This window comes from Sebastes fasciatus, chromosome 11 (genome assembly GCF_043250625.1).
Source record: "Sebastes fasciatus isolate fSebFas1 chromosome 11, fSebFas1.pri, whole genome shotgun sequence".
Lineage (NCBI taxonomy): Eukaryota > Metazoa > Chordata > Actinopteri > Perciformes > Sebastidae > Sebastes > Sebastes fasciatus.
Window position 1 is genome coordinate 10,305,358 of NC_133805.1, and position 26,841 is coordinate 10,332,198.

Below are 26,841 nucleotides of genomic sequence, written 5' to 3' on the forward strand. Positions count from 1 at the left end.
TGAAACTTAACGAACTGGACACAAACAGCGGTCTCCAGGATGAAAGCCCTTTGTTTGTTGGACCCATCCACCTCCCCTTCCGCCTATCTTTTCAGTCTTTAGGCTACATTACCAAACTCCCAGAGCTCTTTTTCTGAACATTTGATGGGTTTACAATGTAGTTAATAAAGCCCTGTGCGTCTCATACTGGCGCTAAAGGATGCTTTGTGCATTGGTAGGCTACACGCCGAGGAGCATGACAAAGCGTCGGTATCTTACGCCCTGGGAATGAGAACAGGATTATTAGCAAGCACTTATAAACGTACTGTATACGACTTGCCTAACACCAAACAGCAACCTGACAACGTTAGTAACAAGCTGGCGAACATTGTTGAACATTTAGAAACTAAAAAAACAGACATTTGCCTCAAGACTTGGTGGAGACCAAAACAGAGCTAAAAGGAATTAATGGTACCTTCAAATGGGGTGGTGTTTACCGTGTTCGTGAGAAGAGTCCATATGAACGCCCCCCTCTTGTGGTATTCACGACCACGTAAGTGGAAAGTTTATTTTTTAATAAGTTAATATATTGTAATTTTGGTCGTGTATTGTTTTTCTTTGTAATTTTATAATATGTCTGAGGAAAATGTTGATATTCCCAAACACCTCATCTTTTTCCTCTGTCATTATGCTTTTGTATTTCCTGCATTATGTTACCCACTTGCTAGCTTGCTAAATTGTTAGCCTCTGTGGCTTCTGGACGCCAACAGTAACGTTAATATTGTCTCTCCAAGTATGGCCGTAGCGACAAACTCCCTGAGTGTACTGAATTGAGCAAGGTTATGTTTTATTGCTTATGAATTTAACTTTTTATCTGTGAGAGGAAGGTTGTGTTATTTCTTCTTTCAAAGGTTGCATAGTCTGGCTTTAATGTGTCAACATCAGGAAATATGAATGACTCTTATAATGAAAAACCTTTTCCCCTTCCTGCTTCAGGTTTGTATAATCAACTGCCATATACTTTCATCATGTACCTTACTGTGTTTAAAAGTTATGAATATCCCACGCAAAGACGAAGATATTGTTTAACATCAGTCGTATTTATTTTCACATACTTTTGAACAGACAGTTACGTGATTGAGCCAAATTGTCCGAGACCTATTGACATCATACTTCTGTGTAATGTTTGAAGTGGGAGCTGCAGTGAACATAAAACGGTGGGTTTTCATTGGATCACGACGGTGTCTTAAATGGCATCGTTATGATCTCAGAGGGAGCCTGCAGATTCTCAGCGGTGTGATGAAGTTATACCGCCACGCTTTGGCTGAGGTCGGGCTTCAGGCCTGGCAGAAGTGCGACTGTTGTGAAGTGTCTGGTTTGTACGTTTTGGCGACCAGGAGACACACCAATGAGTGCGTCTCCGCTCATCCACTTGTGACATTGACAATAAGCCCGCCACAGTAAAATAAATACCTGAGACAAAATGGCGCGCTCTTTATCCCTGCAACCTAATCCACTATATGTACAGCCACACCGTGCTTTTACAGTAAGCTTTTATGTGCGGTCGTAACTTTCTCTCCGTACGTCTGCGAAGGCCCAAGTCTCTAGAAAGCCATTACCGTCTCCTCACATCACGCTGCTCCCTCTTCCTCCCAAACACGACATGACAGACACATTAACACCCCTTCACACCCAATTGAGCACAGCATCCAAAAAAGGGGGAAGGAAACACCACGAATGTAGAGGAATGCGGTCATTAAAACGAATTGGATTAAGCAGCTTGTGTGAAGGATAAGAGTAGAATTTGCACACGACAGGCAGCCGTGATGCTCAAATATGAGTATTTGTTAATGGATTGTCACTAATGGTGAATCTCTGCCAATTATTCTTAATTGGCTCAATATGTTTGTGTATACAAAAAAAAAAGTTTTTTTTTACAGTTAAAGGGGCCCATTTAAAAAAATTCAACCATGTTATTCCTATGGTCTAAGACAGTCCAAAAAATATTAGTAGACATGAACAACTCTCTCCCAAATCCAAAAACTAGAGTGTTAAAATGCAAACTTGTGATGTCATAGGGTATAAAGTCTGGAGCTGCTCCATAAACAATGAACAGGAGACTGATTTTATGGACCCACAGAATGTTTGTTTTCTTTTTTATAACCAAATGATCTTTATTCTATTGTAGTGTTGTCAGTTGTGAAACAGAAAATGTTCCCATATATTCATCTATAACATCTTTCCCCATTCATTGTCTATGGAGTGGTTCAACACTTTATACCGGATGACATCACAAGTTTGAGTTTTAGCACTCTAGTTTAGATTTGGGAGAGAGTTGTTCATGTTTTCTAATATTTTTTGGACCGTCTTAAACCATAGAAATAACATGTATGAATTTTGAAAATGGGCGTAGTTCCCCTTTAATGGTCGAATTTTCAGCATTGGGTAATTAAAAATACACAAATTCAACCCTTAAAAATCTTCAGCCAAGTTTCTACGGTGTCTAAAATACAATAATTGTGAGAGATGCACACTGTTTTTTATCATTTATAGTCCTCATCTACAATATGTATACAATTCAGCCGTAAAACAGGTTTTTCTTCTTCTTCGTCTGCAGTCTTTAATTGACTGTTATCTTGTTTGTGTCTCTATTTTGTACATCATGTCGTTGGCAAAATGCCTCCCCGACTGCTACTAATAATATTTCTCTGGTGTACATTACAGTTAATTGAAGTGCAGCAGCTGTCAGAATAATTACATGCTGATGTTTGCGACTTGGCAGGGAGGGATTACGCTCAGCCACAAGCTCTGGAGAGTTTCCTTTTTCCTTTTTTTTCTTCCTTCTTCTCCGTCCTGCGAGCCGACGTTATTTCAGCCAAATGCCAACAGAAAAACTGGCTCTTAGACAGACATAGGGAGAGAGAGAGAGAGAGAGAGAGAGAGAGAGAGAGATGGATTCTGTTTGCCTAATTAGATACACACCAAGGGACACTATGGAAAACTGTGGTAATCCACAGAACTTGTTTACAAACGGAAAAATATTTAAAATATGACAAAAAATTCAATGTTCAAGGTGTTGAATTCTATTACGATTAAAACTTGTTTTTGTCCCTTTCTTCTTTGTTTCTTTGCGAGTTCAAAGTTCAAATCCAGCTGTCTAAAAGACCACAACTCCTCCGCACTTTTGTTGGTGAAGAGCACATCCACTCCGCAGGAATCCACTGGACGTCTGCCTCCTTCACCTTCTCCAGGTCCGCCTTCAGCTCTCTGAACGCCACGGCGATGTCTCCGTTAACGATCACCTTGTCAAACAAGTGACCGCACTGGCTCTCCATGGTTTCGGCCAAGCTGATCATGTCCTCAAAATCCTCCTCCTGTGACAAGAGAAACACCTGGGTAAACAAAACTTAGTAACGTGATGCTATAATACCTCAGTTCTGCTCTTTTCACAGCTTGATTTGTGTGTCCTTCGATTGGCCGTCGAGCCAAAGATGAAAAGCACAGAAAAGGAGAACTAAAAAAACAGCAATTGTTGATTAATGATGATCTCATTGTTAATCTGACAAATACTGTTGATGGAAACAGGGCGGCTAAAGCCTGGCCATATGGCGACATCCTCTAAGAAGTTGTTTATAATCTGCACATACTGTAACAGGACGGATCCCCGTGACCATTCAGCTATAGTTACCGAGGCGTGACACACCGTTACATGCTGATAGTAAAGGATAAGAGGCCTTTTCACACCAGCTGTTGTACAAGAGCCCTATAAGATATGCCTGAACCCTCTAAGGGCTTTGGTGCTTGGCACCGAGCAGCCATGCTGCAACACAGGTGTGTGACCTCATGGGTTTAACAAGGCCAGCCGGGGTCAAACAGTGAAGAAGAAGAAGCCAGATGGGGATTATGAAAGTGACCTAGCATCTTTTTGTCACACATATACCATCAAACTTACATGATCTTGTTTTGAGATTTGTTCATTATTTGAGTCATCATTTCAATCCACACACTCAAGACGTAACCCTTCATCTCTTCTACTCACCTGTATGTTAGTTATGGAACAAGAAGCCACCCACCTAGCAGCCTTGTAATTTCCCCCTGTCTCTTAAACGTCTCTTAAATGCAAACCACAGGGTCAACCATGTGTAAGGCAAGGTGTGAGCATGTCTGTGGGGTCGGGTGGGTGCATTAAGGCCAAGGTGTTTGACCTCGCACCGCCCTGCATCTTCTTACAAGACATGGAACAAGCACCTGACTCCACACACATGTACCGGGCGCACTGTGTTTATTATGTTAAATAGTTTCTCTTACTGAAAAGATCCTGACTGAGTTCTTGTCGTCGACGTCATCGCAGATGAATTTAACTCTCCGTCTGGTGAGGCGTAGCTCCTCGATGCAAGGGGGCTTCACGAACACCACGTACGGTTTGAATTCAGATGTGTACACGTGCTTTATTTTCTAATGGTGACAAAGATAAAAAAGAAGGTCAGATGAAGACAGAAGTATTTATGGTACAATAAGTTGTTTTAACAATTTAGACACATTAAAAGAATACAATAAGATTTCAGAGGACCGGCCCAGCTCTTAAAGTACATGTTGAATAATCTTAAATGTTGCTTTATGTAGAATGAGGGATCTGTGAGGGATTACTTTCCAGACTGTGTAAATGATGGAGAAGCAATAACAACCCGACCTCATGGGAAGGCGTATAATTAGCACGACTTTACAAGGACATTCCACGTGTCATGAGAACGCATTTTTGCCTTTTCCCATGTCATTTTTACGCCACGGAGCAAAACTACGGTAACAGCTGGAGTTAGGTTTAGGCAACAAAACCACTAAGTTAGGAAAAGCTTCATGGTTGGGCTTGAAATAAGTACGTAAACGAAGTAAAATACATATGGAATCAACGTAACAGAAATACGGAAAACACGTCACAAACGTCACTAATGTAACTTAAAAATAACTCAACAACACTTTAAAGTCCTGTGTTTGTTTGATCATCCACCTCCCATCCCACACTTAAGCAGCTTCTCTCACTTTTTATTCTACATCACCAGCCTTGATTTTAACATATTCATGCGGATGTGTTTACATTGCAGTCAATACTGACTACATGGCGTACAAACGACACCAAAAGCAAGAACGGCGTTCTTAATTACCTTGTCATTCACACGCCATTTAGTGCGACCAGACTGGGCATAATGCGTAGCAGATTAACAGCCTACAGTAGAAATACTCGGTAACACTTCATTTTACAGGTCCGCAAATTTCATGGTAATTAGGTGATAATTAGGAAGTACACTATTTGAAATTTCTTTGGAATTACTGCCAAATTTCCTGCCCTCATGTACCACAACACTCGTAACTGCTAAGTCCCACTGTTGATGTAGTGAGAGTGAAGAACACTATGTGCTTCTTCTGATACATATGGAGTCACCAGTTCCTACTGGTTAGCAAGAACCTTAATTGGCAGAGCGTAACAAGTGGAGGTCCATGCTTTCTCTTCTCTGCCCAAGCACCCCAACAAACCAGTAGCATGCAATCCCTCACTGGCTTCCCACCACCACACTACTGCCAATTGTGTCTGATGGAGGGCCTGGCCAACAGGGGAGCGCCACTGCCAGGAACTAAACCCTGTAGTGGTCCTTGGAAACTTCATTTTTATTATTCAAACATCGAGTAGTCATACGATGAAAAACTATTACTGAAAAGGCAATCGTCCCAATTAACATTTTTAGTATGAAGCGCCAGTGTGAATGATTTACAGGGGAAAACCAGGTGAATTATTTCGGCTAAAATAACTTCTTTCTCCGCGTCCAAATTGAGTTGGCTACGTTAAAACATGAACCTTTTCATGGCACAATACTCACATTAGGGTGCACATCCAGGAGGCACACCTTGCCCTCAGCCATCACTCTGTGCACTGAGTCTAGACTTGTTCCATAGTATTGTCCTCGGTATCGCCCATATTCTACGAACCTAGAGGCAGAAAGAAACACAGTAAGACAGCAAAATGGTAATCATGGAGGGAATGGGACTATTTTTTAACACCATGGGAAAGGAAAACCTCAAGAGCGCCACCTGCTCATGTACCTATGATTGAGAATATCCTCTTCAAACATATGAACGGACACAAAGTGATAATCCACCCCTTCGTTCTCCTGCCTCCTCCTCTCACGTGTGGTGTCTGAAAAGGAGAACAGGACGGGAGCCGTGAAAAGATGAGAAACCATCGTGTGCGCGGGAGGTAAAGGTGACACTTTTGGACGTCTGTCTTACACGGTACGGTGACGCCATAGTGGTCGGGGTCGGAGATCAGGAGCCTCCTCTTCAGTTCATTAACGCCAACGCCGCTGGGCCCTGGAGACAAAGATTCAAAAACACTGTGTTCTGTATGCGAGTATTCATTCCCAATATCACTGTACACTAATGTTTTCTTCACGACACGGCCGACATCAAATAGGCTTTAGCGATCTGGTGACGCATCTGTCTTTATCATCAAAGAAGGAGAAAGGGAAGGAGAGAGAGTCAGACAGACAGAGCTCTGATTTCATACCGATTTCAGTCTGAAAAATGATTCTCCGACCGGCCTCGCTCTTTTTCTGTCTCTCTATTGAACGTTAAATGCTCCTGGAAAATCCATAGCATCACATTTAAACGTGACATCTGCAAAGACGCACAGTATCGGTGTCACTATAGTGTAGGATGCACAGGATGAAGCACACACACACACACACATACTGTAGCATCTGGGTTTTTCTTCTAAAGCAGGTTTCTGCCGCCCCAGATTGCATCAGACTCTAATGTCTGAAAGTAGGATTCCTGACATACCTGCCTTTTCCATCACAGCGTTGTTGCATGAGCTTGATACATTACAAAATATCAGGTTTATAGACTCTCCCCTCTTACACCGCTGATGTCTTTCACAGCTGCTGCACAGAGCTGGAGAGGAGAGCATCATCGGGCTCGGTGGATACTTTCTCCTCCTGACCTTTATATTTCAAGAGTTACACGATCTGTCGGACTTAAAGTGGCTGGCAGTCACCAACTTTTCCTGGGGCATAACGGTCTATTGTTTCATTCAAAGTGCGCAAGCAATGCAAACAAAAAAAACCCAACCCGGTCAAACATTATCCAGCTGGTCCTGTTTTAGCGATCCAGGTTTCGGTTTTCCCATCTATAACTCTCATTGCCAATAAGCTATATATTCTTAATGATGACCTCCGGTCAATGAAGAGCCTTCGCAGTAGACAGTAAAACGTAATCCAGAGTCGGGGCGCGCTCCAACTCAATTAAAGAGGTCTAAATCTAAATCCAAGCTGTCTTAACTGTTCCAGTTTGATGATGGAGCACTTGGCTGACATTATGAGGGATCTTATTCTCATCCCCTTCTCTCCATTCACCTATCATTTATCTCCTCTCTATCTTCATTTCATTGTGTTTCTTTCTCCTCTTTGCCTTCCACTTTCATTTTTCCTTCCATCTTTATGCGTCCCTTCTTTCTTTGATTTCCCCTCAGTCACAGATGACCTGCAGTTGTATCATAATATGACATTAAAAAGACCTTCAGCGGGGCTCAGTGCAGAAATCCCCGGGGAGAGATATAGCTCAGAAAATACATAGAGCAGACCTGCAGGATTGGCAGAGAAGTGAATCTGGGGTGGGCCACTTGGTAACTTAAGAGAACACAATATATTCTGACTTGGAGTTCTCTGACAGTGTTTACGTGGTTCTGATGGGGAAAGATTGTTCTAGCACTCAAAGAGTGGGGACGTAAATCTTCATCAATGCATTACTTTTTCTTTTGATCAACGGTTTCAATAAGACATGTCATTTTAGTGAATGGGATCATGTTGGTTTTCATTTTTTTTATATGGGCAAAAAAAGGGCAGCGGGATGATATAAAACAGAACACAACTGACCACAATGTGCAATATACCTTGTTATAGGCTTTGTATATAGCAATGTTATATACTGTACGTGTATCACACTAGTTGCTCATTGGAACCTATTTTACAATCTTTTGGCGTTGTGATTTCAAACAAACTTTCCACACAAGATGTGATCTTACCCGACTCCGACCGTATGTTTAGCTCATACGTACCGACCAGAACGACCAGACGGTGTTTGTCCTTGGGGTCTCTGTGGTACGGGATCACCTCTATGTAGGTCGGGGGATGAATTGAGCTGCGTACCCCTGTGCTCCACCTCCTGGCCCGGGCCGCTTCTCTGGCCCAACTGCTCTTTCTCCCGAGTCGGAAACTCCTTCTTAAACCCGCTGGAAAATAGAGAGAGATGGGTCTTAGACCTGCCAGGCCAGTCGTAAAGCCTGCATTCATTGATTTTTGGCCACTTGAACGCAGCGTAAGACAACATCTGGCATATTATCGGCTTATGAAGTTGATGAGGTGAATGTGTTGTGAAGTAATCCCCCTACTAATTTACACAACCAGCAGGTACAGAGACACAGTGGATTTCATTCTGAGTCACCTAAGAAATGTAAGTCTATTATTCACTCTTCTTTTAGCTCTGTTTTTGGTCTCCACCAATTCCTGAGGGAAATATCGGTCTCTTTAGCTGCTAAATGCTCCACTATGTTCACCAGCTAGTAGCTAACTTTGTCTGTCTGACATTTGGTGCTGGGCAGGTAGCATACAGGGTTTTTTAGAGCTTTTTTGCTGGAAATTGAGGTTGATGAGAGCTGTGAGAGTCAACCAAAACAGTGATGGCAGGCTGTAAAATTAAAACAATGAGATGAAAGAGGCTAAAACGTGGTCATGTCTAGAAGGGAGCCTGCAAACTACGAAATCTGATCTGAGATCTGCAAAAAAAAAAAAAAATTGCGAAACTCGCTGCCCGACGACCTATCCTAACCTTAACTATTCAAGGTCAATGCCTAACATATTTATGTTGTTCTCTTAATTCAAACCAAGCTGCGCATACAGAAGAAAGATCATTTTTATCTTGACACAAGAATGCTAAAACCAGACCATATCTATCCATCCTGATGGTGCTTTTGGTCCATTTTCATGTTATTTACCTTTATTATAACCAAAATTGCGTACCTTCACACATTAATAAACTCCACAGCCGTGTAAGGCTTGATTTATTCAATACTTCCCTTAGTGCACCACTTGGACATCATTAGAAGTCTTCAACATTGTTAAAAAGCACAAGAGATGACAACAAGAACCACGACAGAAGCGAGAACTACATCAACACCGCCACCCAAACTCTGGTGTCAAGCACCATCCCGAACAGCACAAATCTCAGTCAACAGACGGCAACTCCGTCTGTCACGCGTCGCTTGTAGGCCGTCTGACAGCCAGCGTCTGCCATGCGACTGTGGTCTGGCCTGGCTTGGCAGGCTCGCTCTCTTTCATGATGTTAACTGCTGCTAAGTGATGCTGCCAGGCTTTCTTTGACGTCACGTCAGCTGCAATTTCACTCTGTAAGCATATCTGTCCATTTCCTCTCCGGGCTTCATTCTAACAAACATGGCACTATGAGTAGAGATTTCAAAATGTTGTTTACATTGGATTTAAACTGATGATTTCACTAAGAAATGTCAAAGGGCAATACATACTGTATATAAACCCTATGTTATACAGCAAACGAGAAGTCTTATTTATTCCTAGAATGAAGTAAGGTCTAGAGGAAAACATATCGTGATTGTCAATCTTAAGTAATTCTGGCAGTGAAATTCATCACGCGTTGCTGAAAATGCTCTCAACTGTAAAAGTGTAGTACATTTTTGGAAATGCTACAAGCTATTTCTGCTTCACTCGACAGTATGAAGTAAGGGTGAGAGTAGAGATAAGAGTGCGAGGAGAGTGGATACATGCAATGCATGTCATGAACTGGACCCGGGCCCGTCATGTCAAGATGATATGATATGAGCCTTAACCTGCAGAGTAAAAGACATGAACTCTCTCTATGAAGCATCGTAGTCCGAGACCATTCAGGGCACTTAAATGGTACTTAATAATTCAGTCTTACCATTTAAAGGAATACTTTGACATTTTGGGAAATACTATTATTTGTTTTCTTGTGGAGAATTAGACAAGAGGATCTCACGCCTGTTAAAGTCACTGTGAAACGGAAGTTAGAACATTTTTAGCGTCTGTAAAGTGAGATTTTTCCGAATTAAACTTAATACCGGGGCTGGATATAGTAACAAGAGGGATTTTAATCAAATCCTTCACATTTGACTAAATTACATCTCAATAACATTTCTTGGAATGTAAACAAAGTTTTTGTTTGTGTTTGATACTAATTTGCTATAGCTACTACTAGCATCCTGGCTACTGCGAGCTAATGGTCAAGTGTGGCTTTATATGATATGCAAAGTTAGCTAGTAGCTAGTTAATAAATGTAACAAGAGATTACTGAACAATTTGCACAGCATTGGAACTTGGAAAACCATTATTTTTTTATTTCACAGTGTCTTTAAAGGGACAGTGTGTAGGATTTGGCGACATCTAGCGCTGTGGTTGCAGATTGCAACCAACTGAGTACCCCTACGGTTACTCCTCCATTTCCATGACTGCGGTAACGTGAGCAGCTAAGTGCAAAACCATGGTAAAGCCGTTCGCCTCGCTCAGAAGTCATCCTTACCATAATAACACTACTTTAGGAGCAACAGAAGTCAGACGGCGGCTGTACCACGGTTTGCACTCTGCGGCTAACGTTACTGCAGTTTCACAAGCGTGTCGGGGAACTACGGTGGCCTTCAGGTAGCGTAAAAATGCGAAACTCTCTCTCTAGAGCCAGTGTTTGCTTTGTCTATTCTGGGCTACTGTAGAAACATGGCGGATCATCATGGCGGACTCCGTAAAGAGGACCCGCTCCCTATGTGAGAGAGGTATCAATCTTTTCGTCTCATTCGCTGCAAGAAAACGAATAAGTGCATTTCCCAAAATGTCAAACTGTTCTTTTGAAGGACAGACAGAAAACCACAAGCAATCTAAAAAAATTTTTATTCACAGGGGGACAAGTGGGTACAATCTGTAAGTCTGTCTTTCCCCATTCACTCTTACTCGTGTATCTAAGTACTCCACTAGTTTCCTTCTCTTTCAGCCACTCTCTGCTCTGATTACTCTGCATGCAGTCATTTGGTCGTGCGGCATCGATAAAGCTTTACATGCCAGACAAAGAGGAAACACAGAGTCCGAACCACGTCATCAGGTGCAAGCTGGCTCGAGATGAGATGAAATGCACATTATTAAATGCACATGACTTTTGGAACTGATATAATGCAACATCTGTAATTACCTTGCCGTGTACAACAGACGCGAGGAGCCTTTTTACAATCAGCCATAAGCGCACGCTCCTATACGAACATCCTGCACCGCTCATATGCACACACGCAAACACACACAAGCCCATCATATCCAATCCATGAGATCAAGACAAATGGGATAAATGGGAAGGCTAAAACCACATTTGCTGTTCTAGTCCTCTCCCTCAAATCCTCCAAACCACAAAGCGACATCATCATACGAACTGGTTTGTACTGTAAATATAACCAGGGTCTCCTTTTGTTGCTGTTTTTTCTACATTTGTTTTTAAGTTCAATATATTCTAATTTATGTGTGTTGTTGTGAGCTGTCATGTCCAATTGCCCTGACTCGTGTTGTCTTGTATCATAAAGGTCCCTTTTCCCAGTATCAGTGGTATTTGAGTGGAACAAGTCAAACATCTCACCAATGTGGATCCCTGTTATAGCTCCGTAGTCTACATCCTCCATGACTGGAAAAACAGGAAGAGAGAAGAGGAAAGAGTGAGGAAATCGTGGACACAAACCACAAGGGGATGACACGTGCGTTTGCTCTGAAATTTCATACTCAAAGTATTAGCATATGTTCTGACCCAAATGTCCTAATATCTTGCTTTGGAAATTCTAATAATAGTTTTATTTAGAAATGATATCCACAATTTAGAAATATTAATAACTACCTTACTCTTACAAATTGATTGTTAGCGAAGAAACTAGAACACTGAAGGAGGCCAGATACTATAAACCTGCTGGGAGGAACATTTAACAGAAATGTTTCCATTTTGGAAACACAGTGCGGGGAGCATTACAAGCTTATAATTTTTGGATAATACGTCTCTTTAAATCTTTAAAAACCCCAAACCAAAAACCTAAAATATACATGTGTATGAAATCATGTAAATTATGCTCAAGGTAGGTTTTCAAAAGTAAATTCAAACAGACAGTACCTTCCCCCTCATCTGTGGAGCATGTGGAGAAAACAAAAGCAAGTGAGTACAACGGGAGGGCACCCATGACCTTGACCTTGACCGTGACCTTCAGACGTGACCTGTCACCTCTCAGTTTAGTGCTAAAGGAGCTCTGATATGTTTATTGGAAAGTGTTAAAAGGTTTTATTCTTTTCAGGTGGGGGGATTTTATGGACAAACGTTGGCTCATCACCTGGTGGTTTGACTTGTCGAGGCTTGAACAGGGCTTTAGGTCGCTGTAGTGCAACTCTCCTGTAGAAAGACAAATAAAAACAGGATTTAATCAAAATGACTTAGATAGATATAGTGTTTTCAAGTGAGAGAACATTGTTATCGACTAAAAAGCATAAAATAACGACCTCTCATGGAGCTGCTGTGAGGGGATGAGCCCCGCCCGAGCGTTGCTGTCCCCGAGGTGACAGGCCTGCCACCAGGTGTCATCCTCCATGCTGACAATCTGGAGGACGTCGCCCCTTTTAAAGGCCACCGCTGCATCCTTGCACGGAACGGTGGGATCCTCGTTGGGATCGTAGTCAAAAAGAGCCCGCATAAACAGCTGAGGAAAGAAAAATCATTTCATGTTTTTGCCTTCAAACAGACAAACAGGTGACCAAAGGAAAAGGGCTGTCAAAGTTAACACGATAGCAACGCGCTAACGTAAATTTGTTTTAACGGCATTCATTTCTTTAATGAATTAACACAACTTGCGTTTTTTAGGTTGTAGCGGGCTTGGTTTTAAAGCTAGAGTGAAGATACTGGCATCATATGAAACTAAAAAACCTAAGAATCCATTCAACCATGTCATACTAGCTTTTCGCCAACACAAAGTTATGCTAAATTTTGGTGAGAAAAATCTTTCATGGCCATTTTCAAAGATCTCTTGATCTCTGACCTCAAGATATGTGAATGAAAATGGGCTCTATGGGTACCCACAAGTCTCCCCTTTACAGACATGCCCACTTTATGATAATCACATGCAGTTCTAGGGCAAGTCATAGTCAAGTCAGCACACTGACACACTGACAGCTTTTGTCGTATGTTGGGCTTCAGTTTGACACGTTATGATTTGAGCATATTTCTTATGCTAAATGCAGTACCTGTGAGGGTTTCTGGACAATATTTGTCATTGTTTTGTGTTGTTAATTAATTTCCAATAATAAATATATACATACATTTGCATAAAACAAGCATATTTGTCCTCTCTCATGTTGATAAGAGTATTCAAGTCTTGACAAATCTCCCTTTAAGGTACATTTTGAACAGATACAAAATGTGTAATTAATTTGCGATTAATCACGATTAAATATTTTTAATTGATTGACAGCCCTAGAAAATACACAATCAATTGATTCATTCTTCTCTCTTCCTATACTGCAGCTTTGTGAACGTCTACGGTAACCTAGCAATGGACACAACATCTCTGCCTGGTGAGTTTTAACATATGTTGGTGTCATTTTTGAGAAATGACCATGATCATAGAAAATAATTTGTCTTAATCCGTCGCAAATGCTTCCTGCTCTAACAGTTTCCAGCTTGGACATCCACTTCATGTATGTGGTAGTGGCCTATAGAAGCCTTCCTACACAAAAAAAAGATTGCGTTTTTCCACGTAAAGTGCGTAGATTCATTGTTAATGTTAAACTGAGTTGATGCGGCTCAACACACGTGATGTGTGCAAAATGATAAATCAAGTGTTTTAAATGATAAAAAGCTGTAAATTGTTATGAAGTTAGTGAGTGTCTCATCCTTGACTGTCTGATCTGAATTTACTTCTTGACAATGCGCTGCTGTAATGACAGCACCGTGGCAAAAACACAAAGTATAACCAAACACACAAGATACCACTGATTTCATCTTGTTTTTACTGAAAACAGCTGGGCAGCTTTCCCCCATGCAGCCAGATTGCATACTAACGTAAAAACAACATTCGGCACGGGAATATGTGTAGTTATTATTTACTGTACCTTCTTATTAGATGACATTTCTCCCTTGGAGGAGGCAGGAATTATTTTGAATGTAATGTGCCCCTGAGAACAAGCCTGCACAAGAGCAGTTACAAGGAGTAGTTAGACATTTTAGGAAATTCTTATTTGGTTTCATGCTGAGAGTTCGATGAGAAGATTGATACCATTCAATGTGAAGCTACACCCAGCAGCCGATTAGCTTAGCTTAACATATAGACTGGAAGCAGGAGGAAACGGCTAGCTTGGTTCTGCCCAAAGATAACAAAGTCAGCCTGTCAGGACCTATAAATTCAGTCGTTTACATGTTTGTCAAATTTTTTAATCCGTACAAAAAGCAATGTGTAAAAAAAATACTCCCTTTTGGCAGATTCTTTTTAGCTAGCAGTTTTACCAGTGGTCAACTACGGGGTCTGAAAAGTGAAGCTAATGCTGAAGTGCCTTAAACTTGCATTCTTTCTAATAGCCAGCAGGGGGCGACTCCTCTGGTTGCAACAAGAAGTCTGATTGTATAGAAGTCTATGAGAAGATGAGCCTACTTCTCACTTGATTTATTACCTCAGTAAACATTGTAAACATGAGTTTATGGTCTCAATCACTAGTTTCAAGTCTTCTTCAATACAGCATGATGCTCATTTAGTAAATTATGGTCACATTTATAGTCAAATAGACCATAAAGCAAGGAATGCTTTAGGGCGTTGCTACCTTGTAGCAGGCCGCTATCACGGCATTATCCGGTCTGGGAGTTGTCCGTGTTTTCGTCTTACAACTTTAACTCTTTCACAGTGTGTTTTCAGTTCATGAAAGTTAATTATATCCTTTTTGGTCGCGTGAAAATGTCTTAATCAGCGTTCGGTTGTACTTAGCTCCACCCTCTCGTGTCACTTCTGGTTGCAAAAGACTAACATGGCGACAGCCAAAAATCAAGATGGCGACGTCCAAAATGCCGAACTCAAAGCTTCAAAACCTCAGTCCACAAACCAATAGGTGACGTCATGGTGACTACGTCCACTTCTTATACAGTCTATGAGTTTCTAGTATATATGCTACGTGCTAAGCTAACCCTCTCCTGGCTGTGGCTTCATATTCCATATACAGGATAAGGCTGGTGATATTGTATTGTTTTCTTACTCTCAACAAATCAAACTAAAAAAGGAAATCAAAAATGAACAAATTCTACTAACAAGGATTGTCTGTGCATCTAAATCCTGATATATCTTATTCCTATGTGCTATAGAGCTCCATAGAAGGTGACTAAAATGTGACTGAACAGCGGAGGTGAGACTAACCAGAAGAGGAAGGATTTCCTTTGGCTTCTTGTGCTCCAGTGAGACTCCATTCACCTCTTTCAGCTCATCTCCTTCATGGATCAGACCTTCAAAGTGTTGGAAATACAAATGGAAATGTTTACCACATGCTCTTCACTGTAACATGTACATTTACTATGCGCCATCATAATGTTACTACAACCTAATACAGTGTAAAGGTAGTGTGAGAGAGTAGAGTGGACACACAGTAATAAATAAGCTCACCGCTTTTATCAGCTGCACCTCCTCTCATGATCCTCGCCACAACAATTGCTCCAGTGGATTTATCCCTCTTAATAGTTGCCCCCTTGGGGACGATGATTAGTGAATGAAAGGACGATGGACAAAGAGGTCAAGCGGTGGACGGTGAAAACAACATGTTGGTTTTATTACATCCCAGACACGCTTCTTATTTAGAGTCACTTCATTCCAGCGAAGGTTATTTGTATCATTTAGCCGACTGCCTTCATGTAACACACAAAGCGCTGGAAAAGGTTATCCAAATCAGCATTATTTTCAACAGATGTTACTGATGTGGCGCAAATCGCAATGGAAAGAGCATCTTATGTAGCCGACTACAATCAGCTCACACTCGGGTGTAACCCTGTTGTCTGGAAAAACGGGAACATGCTGGATCGATCAAAGAGGCCATGTCAGAAAAAGGTCAGTCCCCTTTCCAATCTAGTTTTGGGATCAATACAAAAGTATGTTCTCTATTATTGGTCCGAAGCACGTTCCACTCTCGAAGCTCAAACACTAACACACGAGCACACACAGTGTCCATCATTAACTAAATTATGCTCATATTTTTCTTTTTCTTTAAAAAGATTAAACTCATGTCCGCCATGAGGGCTATATTTTTGGCGCTGTTTGTTTATCTCATAGCAGGATATCTCAAAAAACTTGCTCACAGATTTCAATGAAATTTGGTGGAAAGTAAGGCTACAGGCTGAGAAACAAATGTTTTTGATGTAAATCCGGCAATTTTTTGAAAAAGGAATTTAAAATTTGTGCGTGAGGGCATTTTCGAACATTTCCATTATCCTTCTAATGAACTACTGGATCTACTTGAGTGGAAAATAAAATCTGGCACGTGGACCCCACATCTGTCCATCACTATATGTATTTTATGGAGATCTTGATCCAGATGCAGATCCCAAAAATCTGAACTTTGTTTTAATATTAAAATAACAAATTTAGAGGATTTTGCAGGCCTTGGCCGAGGTATGCGCCCTTTGTTGTTTGATTCGTTTGCAGTCCGCAGTTTCTCTTGATCCAGGAAATTTCCAGAAATAAGTGACAATGGCTTGGAACAAGGTGGAACAAGGCAGTTCAATCCGGTAGTATCAAGGAAATGAGCTATGATTAAAGACATTGAAACAAGTTGATTCACATCAGAAACAGAAAAGACATTATCCCAATCCATTTTAATGCTCAGTGCGGCTTTAAAGGACTCACTTAAGGGACATAGTTATGCAGTGGATATACATACGCATGACACAACAATGCTGAAACTATGTTGTGCGTCACAGCAGATATATGGCAACAAAGATGTGGAAGAATTGACTGTAAATTCCTGGCTGCTGCAGGAGCATTTTCTTATGTTTCCTGTCATTCTGTAGTCTTGCTACACCTTGGCGTACATGGCTTAAACAGTCACGCAGTTCGACAGCATGACATAAATTCACCAGTCACCAGAGAAAAAATTCAGCTGTCTCTTGGATATGTTTATTGCTTTGAACTGCCTGTGTGTGTCAGATATATTGCGGCTGGACAAATTACACATTTCTGAGTTCAGTTGCCCTGTTACATGGTTGTCTTAACTTAAATACTTAACATTTGCGTTTGTTTTGTGTGCCTTACAAAGCCAGGTAGACCAAATTAGAAACAGGCTGACAGGCAGTAAAGTGCAGCTGAACTTGCTTTCTTACCGAGAGTTAGATGAGAAGATTTATACCAGTCTCTGTGCAGCTATAGCCAGCAGGAGGTTATCTTAGCTTAGCATCGAGGTTGGTAACAGGGGAAAACAGCTGGACTGCCGTTCTGACAGCTCCAAAACTAACTAATTAAAGGTACAATGCATAACATTTCAGGGGCTCTATTAGTAGAAATGGAATATAATATTCAGAAATATGTTTTCATTAGTGTATAATCAGCTGAAAGTAAGAATCATGTTTTTGTTAGCTTAGAATGAGTCCTACATATCTACATAGAGAGTGGGTACTCTTCGCTATGTTTCTACAGTAGCCCAGAATGGACAAACCAAACACTGACTCTAGAGAGAGACTTTCGCGTTTTTACGTTACCTGAAGGCCACCGTAGTTCTCTGACACGCTTGTGAAACTGCAGTAACGTGAGCTGCAGAGTGTAAAACAGTGGTACCGCCAGCCACCGTCTGACTTCCGTTGCTCCTAAAGTAGTGTTATTATGGTAAGGATGGCATCTGAGCGAGGCGAACGGTGTTACCACGGTTTTGCACTCTGCGGCTCACGTTACCGCAGTCTCAGAAAGGGAGGAGTGAGAGGAGGGGTACTCAGTTGGTTGCAATCTGCAACCACACCACTAGATGCCGCCAAATGCTACACACTGTACCTTTAACACGTTATATCTCATTCCAGTTGTGTCAAGAAAATAAAAAAACGAAATCTACAAACCTCTCAACAGAGCCAGGCTAGCTGTTTGCCACTGTTTCCAGAAGTCTTCATGCAAAGCTAAGCTAACTGCCTGATAGCTTTATCCGCACATTCAGCATACAGGCATGAGAGTGGTACTGTATCAACCTTCTCAGCAAGAAAGCGGATGTATATTTCCCAAAATATGGAAATATTAATTTAAGCCAAACGAGATGAATCTTATTATTAACTTGACCTCTGAAACATGAAGACATGTTTACTCACCAGGGGATCTTTGGTTTTGACTAGACTGACAATTTTGACCGAATCCTCGTCGTCCTCCTGTACGTCATCAGGTACCGGTGGCAGAGTGGGCTCAAAGTCTCTCTGAGCTACGGCGTCGTGGACAAACAGGAGACTCTGTGGAGGAAACAGAAATACTCTGAAGGTGCTGATCTGCATTCGGGTATGTCACTTTGTATTTTACTGTAGATGTTGTGAATAGATGTGGCGTTGGGGCTACTAGTATCCTCTAATGCATCTCACTTTGTGTGGAAAAATGTCACTGGCTAAGGCCAGCAGTATACTCCAAACAAAATGGAAACTGACATGTTGGCTGTCAAAGCTGCTGTCGAATTCGGCATTGTGAACAAATGCCAGTGTAATCACTGCAAAAATCTGTTCATTTGATAGTGTCCAGGGCTGCACGGTGGTGCAGTACTGTCGCCTCACAGCGAGAGGGTCGCAGGTTCAAAACCCGGCCCCTCTGTGTGGAGTTTGCATGTTCTTCCTGAGTTAGCGTGGGTTTTCTCTGGTTTCCTCCCATATTACAAAGACATGCAGGTTAATTGACTCTAAATTGCCCATAGGTGTGAATGTGAGCGTGAATGGTTGTCTGTCTCTATGTGTCAGCCCTGTGATAGTCTGGCGACCTGTCCAGGGTGTACCTCGCCTTCGTCCAATATCAGCTGGGATTGGCTCCAGCCCTCCCCCCCTGCGACGATGATGAATGAATAATGGTGTCCATTCTAGATGGAAGCGCACTGAAGAACCACTATCACCAGTTCAGGTTTAGACCAACACTTGGTTAGGCTACAGATAGTTAAATATAATTGTGAAGTTAAAAAATGGTAAGCATTCAAACATGAATGCCACCGATCCCCGTTGACGAATTAAAGGTGACTAAAATGTGCAAAAATTCCAATAACTTTGGCTGGCCTGCTCACACTCAGTACAGCAACTGAATCCAAATACATCACTTTCCTCCTGGTCGCAAACCTTCAATTTTGTCGTCAGTGCCAACATGCCAAATTTGATTTAGTCTGGAATGTGCTGCCAGCCTGTGGGCCACCTGAAAGCAACCCCCTACAGCACTGACAGTTGTACTGGTTCACCTCAAACAACACATATCTTGGAAAAAGCACTCATTTTCCAGTGATTTGATATATGATTCACTATCAATGCCCAGACGGTTCGTTTAAGTTCATTCTTTGTTAGCTTTGGCCGTGCGAAAACTCCAGGTTTGTTTGCAAAAAACAATATTCTGGATAAACATTAATCTCTCACTGTGATTCTGCACAAGATACAATTTAAAAAAAAAGGGAATTTACTGTAATCAGAAAGAATGAGAAGAAGCGGTGAAAACATCTGCTCATCAACTTGATTTTAACAATCAGCCAATCCATCCGTCAGTTAGTCTACTTATCCGTGTTGTCCGTCAACAGTGGCTCTGCTCAGAAGCTGCCAGCGCGTGAGCAATGTGTCTCTGGCCACTTTCAGAGACAGGTTTTCAAAAAACAAACATTCATTCACAGAATATTATACCCCGAGTCTCTCATAAGTATGTGTGAGCTCCAGCGTCGGGGCCAAGAACAAACAGGTCATTAAGACTGTTTAAACAAACCTGTTAGTTCTCGGCTGCCTTTGGCTCCTCATTAAGAAAAGCCACAAATTCTGCAACTCACTGGAAAACCATACGTTCTGTGTGTGTGTGTGTGTGTGTGTGTGTGTGTGTGTGTGTGTGTGCGTCTGAAATATGACTGTCAGCAGATCTGAAATAAGGAAACATGCATTTAAGAGTCGTCTGGGCCTCTACATGAGTGAACACTAATAAACATAACTAGGGAGTAGGTTAGCTTCAATTCCAGTGTGGTTAATAGATGTCAGCGCCTCTCAGTGGGCTAAATGATTAGGTGGAATAAATTTAAATAGAATTACAGTTGGATTGATTTGTGTGACTAATACAAGCCTGTCGATGTGAGTGTGAACTCCAGTGTTAAGTCACCTGAACGGCATCAGAATAGCTCGGAGGAAGCATTCCTGCACAGATTACACTTCTAGTGTTAGCTACGTCAATGACTGAACATGTTACCACACCATTCATGAGTCGGTTTCTTTTATTGTTAATGATCCATTGGGGCGCTGAAGTAGAAAGAAGCAAAACAACGTCTTCCGAGTGGATTATTGCTTCATAAATGGTCCGTGTGAATGTCAATTATACAGTAGGACATGCTTCAGTGATGAACTGCACAGTGTGGGGCTTGTTTATGTGTGTGAGGGCGGTATTATTACAGAGATTAAGAAGTCAATTAAGGGAACAGACAGTTCAACATGTTGGGAAATATATTTGCTTTCTTGCCAAGAGTTAGATGAGAAGAGCGATACCATTCTCGGTTGAATATGAAGCTGGAGCTAGCAGCTGGTTGGCTTAATTCGCGTAAAGATTGGACACGGGGTCCAAAAGCTCTGTCCAAAGGTAACAAAAGTTTGCCTACTGGCACCTCTAAATCTCACTAAATAACATGCTATATCTGGTTTGTTTCATCTGACAAAGAACAAAGTGTAAAAAATCAGAGATTGTGGCTTTTTGGAGGGATATAAGATGCTTTCTTTAACCTTTGGACAGAGCAAAGCTAGCTGCTCCCAGTCTTTATGCTAAGCTAAGATACGCTAACATCCCCTGGCTGTAGTTTCACATTTAATGGGTAGATATGAGAGCAGTATTGAACTAGGGCTAGTCCAGAAACAAAAGAGATATAACAGGTGCTGGTAGGCAGATTTTATTCAATTTTTTTACATTTAAAGTATTCTCGTCTTTTTGCTACGATAAGCTACGGTAGGCTAACCGCCTCCTAACGGTTTAGCTTACTACAAAGACTGGACACAGGAGGAAACAGCAAACTTCACTAGCTATATCACATTTGTTTAATCAGTACAAAAACTGAAGTAAAAAAACGTCAAGTTGCAGTTTTATGGGGAATGTGTTTATATCTAATGAAATGTTCTGCTTCAATCCATATTTGTTGGCGTTTAGCCTTTCAAAAACAACATTTTCACTGGGGTCAAAAAACTGTTTGCTCTCCCTTTCTATGGCATTGCCACTAGGTCATTTTGTCAGGACTTAACCGCATAGACTGTATGTATAGATATATATCTATATAAAATATATACACTCTTTGCTTAACCCTGTTTTGAGTGTAGGCCCGAAAATACATCTAAATGTATGCCAATGGGAAGCTCAGCATCTGTTGAGTATTAAACATCTGTATGATTGTATGGGTATTGGAATAAATAGATATATACAGTAAGTAAGTGAAATATGTGCTGCTGTATATAACTTTATTTTTTATAAATAATTACGAGAGGGGTGCCTTAGCTTTTTTTTTTCCGCTTGAGCACTTAACCCCAAAAATGTGCACGGCACTTTCTAGTCTTTGTGCTAAATTAAGCTAAGCTAACCGGCTGCTGGCTGTAGCTTCCTATTTATCACACAGACAAAAGAGTAGACTGTCAATCCCTGATAACGCTTGGCAAAGAAGCAAACGTAGGCGTAAAGCGTATATTTCCCCAAATGTTGAACTATTTATTATAAGAGGTGGTGTATTTTCTTGGCTGGGGGGGTTTTAGGTCGACACGCATGTGTGAAGCAACAGTGAACACGTCGTCACCGTGGAATGAAATACTCCTCACCTTAAAGTTGGGTTTGGAAAAGAGGGCAACCAGTTCTTTGACTTCATCCCTACAGCCCTGGTATATCAGCTCCTCCGCCAACTGGAAGCAGAGGAAAAGAGAAGGAGAGGCAGGATATATATTTTCTATAATTAGAGGTATACATTTATATCATGGCCTGAGGGAGGTTAGTGTACACTGTACTAAAAAAGGGACAAAAAGGGTTAGTGAAATTCAACTTGTATCGGACTGCAGTGACACATCATCAGTACTGTCCTTGTTTCTACACTTGCATATGGCCCCGTTCACCTCATCGGGACTTTTCTTCTTGATGTTAACTCTCTGTTGTCAGTGTTCCTGTTTTGGTTTTGCATCTTTTAGCCATCGTTGGAAAAAAAAAAAAAAAGCTCCCGAATGTTCAAGGCTACGCGACAGCTGCGGCGACAGCTAAAACAGAGCGGCCTTGACCGTCAGCGGCAAGCGAGGAGGCGGCGAGTGACTGTGTGCAGTCGCCCGTCTTGTCAAGCATATTACTGTAATGACTTCTACTGCTTCAAGATGTCGAGGCACACTCCAGAGACACAATGCATGAAGGTCATTAGTTTCCACTGTGAGCAAACAGAAGCCTCTCTGAGGGGAAACAGGCCCATGGTTTGGCCCTTCCAGTAGGTCCTGATGATTTAAGCCAGGCGGAGAGTGGCTGTCTAACAGAATATGAAGCAGAGGGAGTGAAGAGGAGGAGATGGAGAGGAGTTTTGGAGGAGAGGATAGGGGTGGATAGACAGTACGGAAACATGGCAGGAATAACAGTATACGCAGGGTAGAGGGAGAAGATAAAGGAAAGCAAAGGGAGAGAAAGGAGGACAGGATGGAGATAATGGAAGGGGAGTGTGGTTTAGGGATGGAGAGGAGATGGAAGCGTAGAGTAAGGGAAAAGTGTAACATCCTTGTTTGACACTTTGTCCAAGAACAAGAGGGGAAAAGTCAGGAAATGAAGGTGGAACATGACCAAAATGGTTCAAAGAAGGTAGTGGGATGAGATGGAAATATATAGGAATGATTGGTTTGTAACAGGAACGAAGAGGACTGGTATATGAAACACGATGCACATCTGAAGGGAATAGAGAGACCAGTCGTCACAGCCGTAGTGGGAGATCTCTCTGTCACTTCATCTTAAACCTGAAATTAATTGTATTCCTCCGACCTGAAACATTAGACTACACACAAAATGATTCTAGCAGCCTGTTGCTCGGTTCTGTCCTCGGTGACCTAACCTCCTGGCACGCAGATACAGAACGATATCTGCTATAAAACACAGTCTTTCAAGCTATATCATCTGAGGTGACAGAGTTTTGAGATAACATTTCATAATTCACCACAGATAAGGAGGATCGTACGTGCTTCTGTGTGACAGGAAAGCCGTTTATGTGTGGAGGAAACTATTTGAACGACGAAAAATCCTCTGCTGTCAAACAGTCATGCTCGGCAGCACGTCTATCTGCAAAAGATGTTTGGAAAGAGTCACTTACATCTGAGGCCAGACTCGCTGCGTGCTCTTGGACGGGAACAGGGCTTCGCTTCTCAAAACGCTTCAGTCGCTCGTGGATCTGTCAAGTCAGGAAAGTATCACAGTGATGGTTTTCTCTGCTGTAAAAAGACAAGTACTGCAATGCCAAATACTGCTTATACTATTACTACTTCTACTACTAATAACATTAATATATAATAATATAATTTTATTTATTACAAGACCTGCTGCAATATTACCAGGGCAAGAAAACAACAATTTCAAAATTAATGTTAAGATGTATTGCTGTTCAGTTTATGTGAAACTGCATTTACATGACCTATTTCTTTGTTTGTAAAGGTACAGTGTGTAGGATTTGGCGGCATCTAGTGGTGTGGCTGCAGATTGCAACCATCTGAGTTCCTTGGCAACGCCGTTCGCTTCGCTCAGAGGCCATCATCACCATAATAACACTACTTTAGGAGCAACGGAAGTCAGACGGCGGCTGGCGGTACGGCGGTTTTGCACGGTGGCCTTCAAGTAATGTAAAAACATTAGAGGGTCTCTCTAGAGCCAGTGTTTGGTTTGTCCTTTCTGGGCTACTGTAGAAACAAGGCGGACTCCATGAAGAGGACCCACTTCCTATGTAGATATGAAGGGCTCATTCTAAGCTAACGAAAACACAACAATTCTTAGTTTCAGGTGATTATACACTAATGAAAACATAGTTATGAATATAATATTCCACTTCTGCTAATAGATCCCCTGAAATGTTACACACTGGTTATTTAATAGTGGTGGCAAGTAACTCAACTGAGTACATTTTATTCAAGTTATGTACTTGAAGGTGCAGTGTGTAGGATCTGGCGTCATCTAAACGTGAAAACGCTAAAACGAGAAAATGCGAATGGCCCTATCTAGAGCCTTTGTTTGGGCTACTCTAGAAATATGGCGGCCTGCTCCGTGAAGAGGACCAACTCCCTATGTAGATAGAAATTGCTCAATCTAAGGTAACGAAAACACAACGTCACATCTTATTTTTAGGTGATTATACACTAAAGAAAACATACTTATTCATATTATATTCCATTTTTGCCAATAGAAATGCTACTATGCTAAATGCTACACACTGTGCCTTTAATTTTGAGGTACTTTTAGTTGACTTACTAGACTTCATAAACAGATTCATATTTTACACGCAAACACATATTAATGCATTAGTAATAATAATACATAGTTATACTATATGATAGAGTAACACTGACATTCTTACTGTATAATACTAATGTGTATGGTATGGTTTTGTACTGTTACTTTTGATCATTTAGGTACATTGAATATTTTACATTTGTATACTACTAAAAAATAAATCTGAGTAATTAATCCACCTCTAAAATTTGGCATCTTGGGAAAAAGATGCTGTAACTGAAATGAGTGTGGGTAAAAAGGCACCAATCATTGTAGCACAAACGTGTCTTCTTCACCTTAAAGAGCAGGTGAAGCTTCTTCTCCATCAACATGCTGTGGAGGAACCTGTAGTCCTCCTCTCGGTCTGTATGAGACTCCGTTCCAGACATCACTGACGATAGCAGCCTACACACGCCTGCAGGAGGAGGAGCACAACACGCCCACATGTACAAACACACACATACACACACACATATACACCACCTGCACCTGTTATTAATTTACAGTTCTTGTTTTGAAGGTTATGAGGTGAGGTCAAGAACCCAAAGAGGGAGGTTAAAGGTTAAATGGAGGGTGTGATGAAAAAAAAAAAACTCCTACAGGGAAGCCTTTAAAACATTCACTGGTATGGGGATCATTGCTTTATTTTCCAGTTGAAACAGCAAGTTGAAAAGAAAAGAAACCTAATGTGCTCAGATTGCCTACATATTGCCTATTGTGTACATATAACCTGTTAACCTGCCACACTTTAGACGTACCTCTGTGTTCTGTTCGGCTCAGCATCCTCCTCACTCTGAGAAAAGAAATAAACAAGTATTGAAACCCTTGATATATATATTCATACTCCAGATTTCTTTTTGTTTTTATCAGCGAGGAGGGAGACTAGAGCGTGACCCAGAGAAAGGGAAAATGATGAGAGAAAGGAAAGAAATGCATGTTGTTCACATGATGCTTCCTCTGAGATATTACTGCCCCCTAATGCTGGTATGAGATATTTCACCTTTACAGTAATAATACACTGTTCCATTGACCATACGGCTATGCCACTAAATTATTAAATCAGTAAAGGTTTTACCAATAATATTCACATTAATACCCACATTAAACTTTAATTTTTGCATGACTGATTGGTCAGTATTACTTACCTATTAACTTACATCAAACAAAGGATGAAAACATAACTCTGATACTACAGGATAAATATTGTATGTCCTCTACTCAAAGTGAATAGATTTTTAACCTCCCTCAGGTCATGATTTTGATCAATTTAAGAAAATGTAACCATAACAAATATGCAGAATTCAATTGAAAAGCATGAGTTGCTTGTTAGGTAAATAGAATTTGTAAACAAATATTGTCCGGTATCCCTCAATGAGCAAGGCTAGAGAAATACAATACTATATCCGCACTGATATTTGTTTCTTTCAATTATTTTAATAGCAGATAATAAATTAAAACATTGTGAGAAAATAATGAATACGTTTTGGACTAATACCACTAATCTAGGGTACAGATTAGGAGTGTAACGCACATATTTATGTCCATTTGAAGCAGAGGAAAGCAGCTCAATACATCCACACAAAACTATAAGTTGCACTCACCAGAGACTGTGCACTCCATCAGGCCCAGCTCCGGCAGGCCAGATCGCTTAGTACCTAAAGAGTATGAGCTACATTTGAACGTCCACTTGTAGAGAGAGGTTGTATGGTGTTTGACTGGCCGGATAGTAAACGAAACTGTGTCCTTATTCAATCAATATGTGTTAGGTCTGACCTAAATCAAGCCAGCGGGCAATCGATACAGCTATCAACAAGCATGGGGCATCACTTTCCACATATGACTGTCACACAGATTTAATTGAATCTGAGGTCAGCCAGCAGTTGCATCCATTCAGTACTTTTATTTTATTTTCTATTTACAGTAATTTCACACTTTTCTCTGTGGTGATAAAATACATGGCTGTTCTGTTTTTTAAAGGTCCCATATCGTACTCATTTTCAGGTTCATACTTGTATTTTGTGTTTTTTACTGAACATGTTTACAATCTGTAATGTTCAAAAACAACTTTATTTTCCTCATACTGTCTGCCTGAA

General features: G+C 41.2%; 1 protein-coding gene and 1 long non-coding RNA gene across 2 annotated transcripts; one reads left to right on the top strand and one right to left on the bottom strand.

Moving 5' to 3' along the window:
* Nucleotides 1–1,066: 1,066 nt before the first annotated feature.
* Nucleotides 1,067–25,198, bottom strand: LOC141776717 (MAGUK p55 subfamily member 7-like). Its single transcript, XM_074650481.1, has 16 exons — nucleotides 25,045–25,198; nucleotides 23,583–23,660; nucleotides 22,075–22,155; nucleotides 18,391–18,525; nucleotides 15,719–15,800; nucleotides 15,476–15,561; nucleotides 14,190–14,264; nucleotides 12,585–12,781; nucleotides 12,419–12,477; nucleotides 11,686–11,730; nucleotides 8,084–8,257; nucleotides 6,259–6,339; nucleotides 6,073–6,166; nucleotides 5,850–5,958; nucleotides 4,288–4,434; nucleotides 1,067–3,353 (listed from the first exon to the last, which is right to left on the bottom strand). The coding sequence occupies exons 1-16, from the start codon at nucleotides 25,192–25,194 to the stop codon at nucleotides 3,123–3,125; spliced, it is 1,824 nt and encodes a 607-aa protein (XP_074506582.1). The 5' UTR covers nucleotides 25,195–25,198; the 3' UTR covers nucleotides 1,067–3,122.
* On the top strand, nucleotides 11,643–13,817 carry LOC141776718 (uncharacterized). Its single transcript, XR_012595794.1, has 3 exons — nucleotides 11,643–11,800; nucleotides 13,603–13,652; nucleotides 13,751–13,817. It is a non-coding gene; the product is annotated as an uncharacterized LOC141776718 (long non-coding RNA).
* Nucleotides 25,199–26,841: the final 1,643 nt, after the last annotated feature.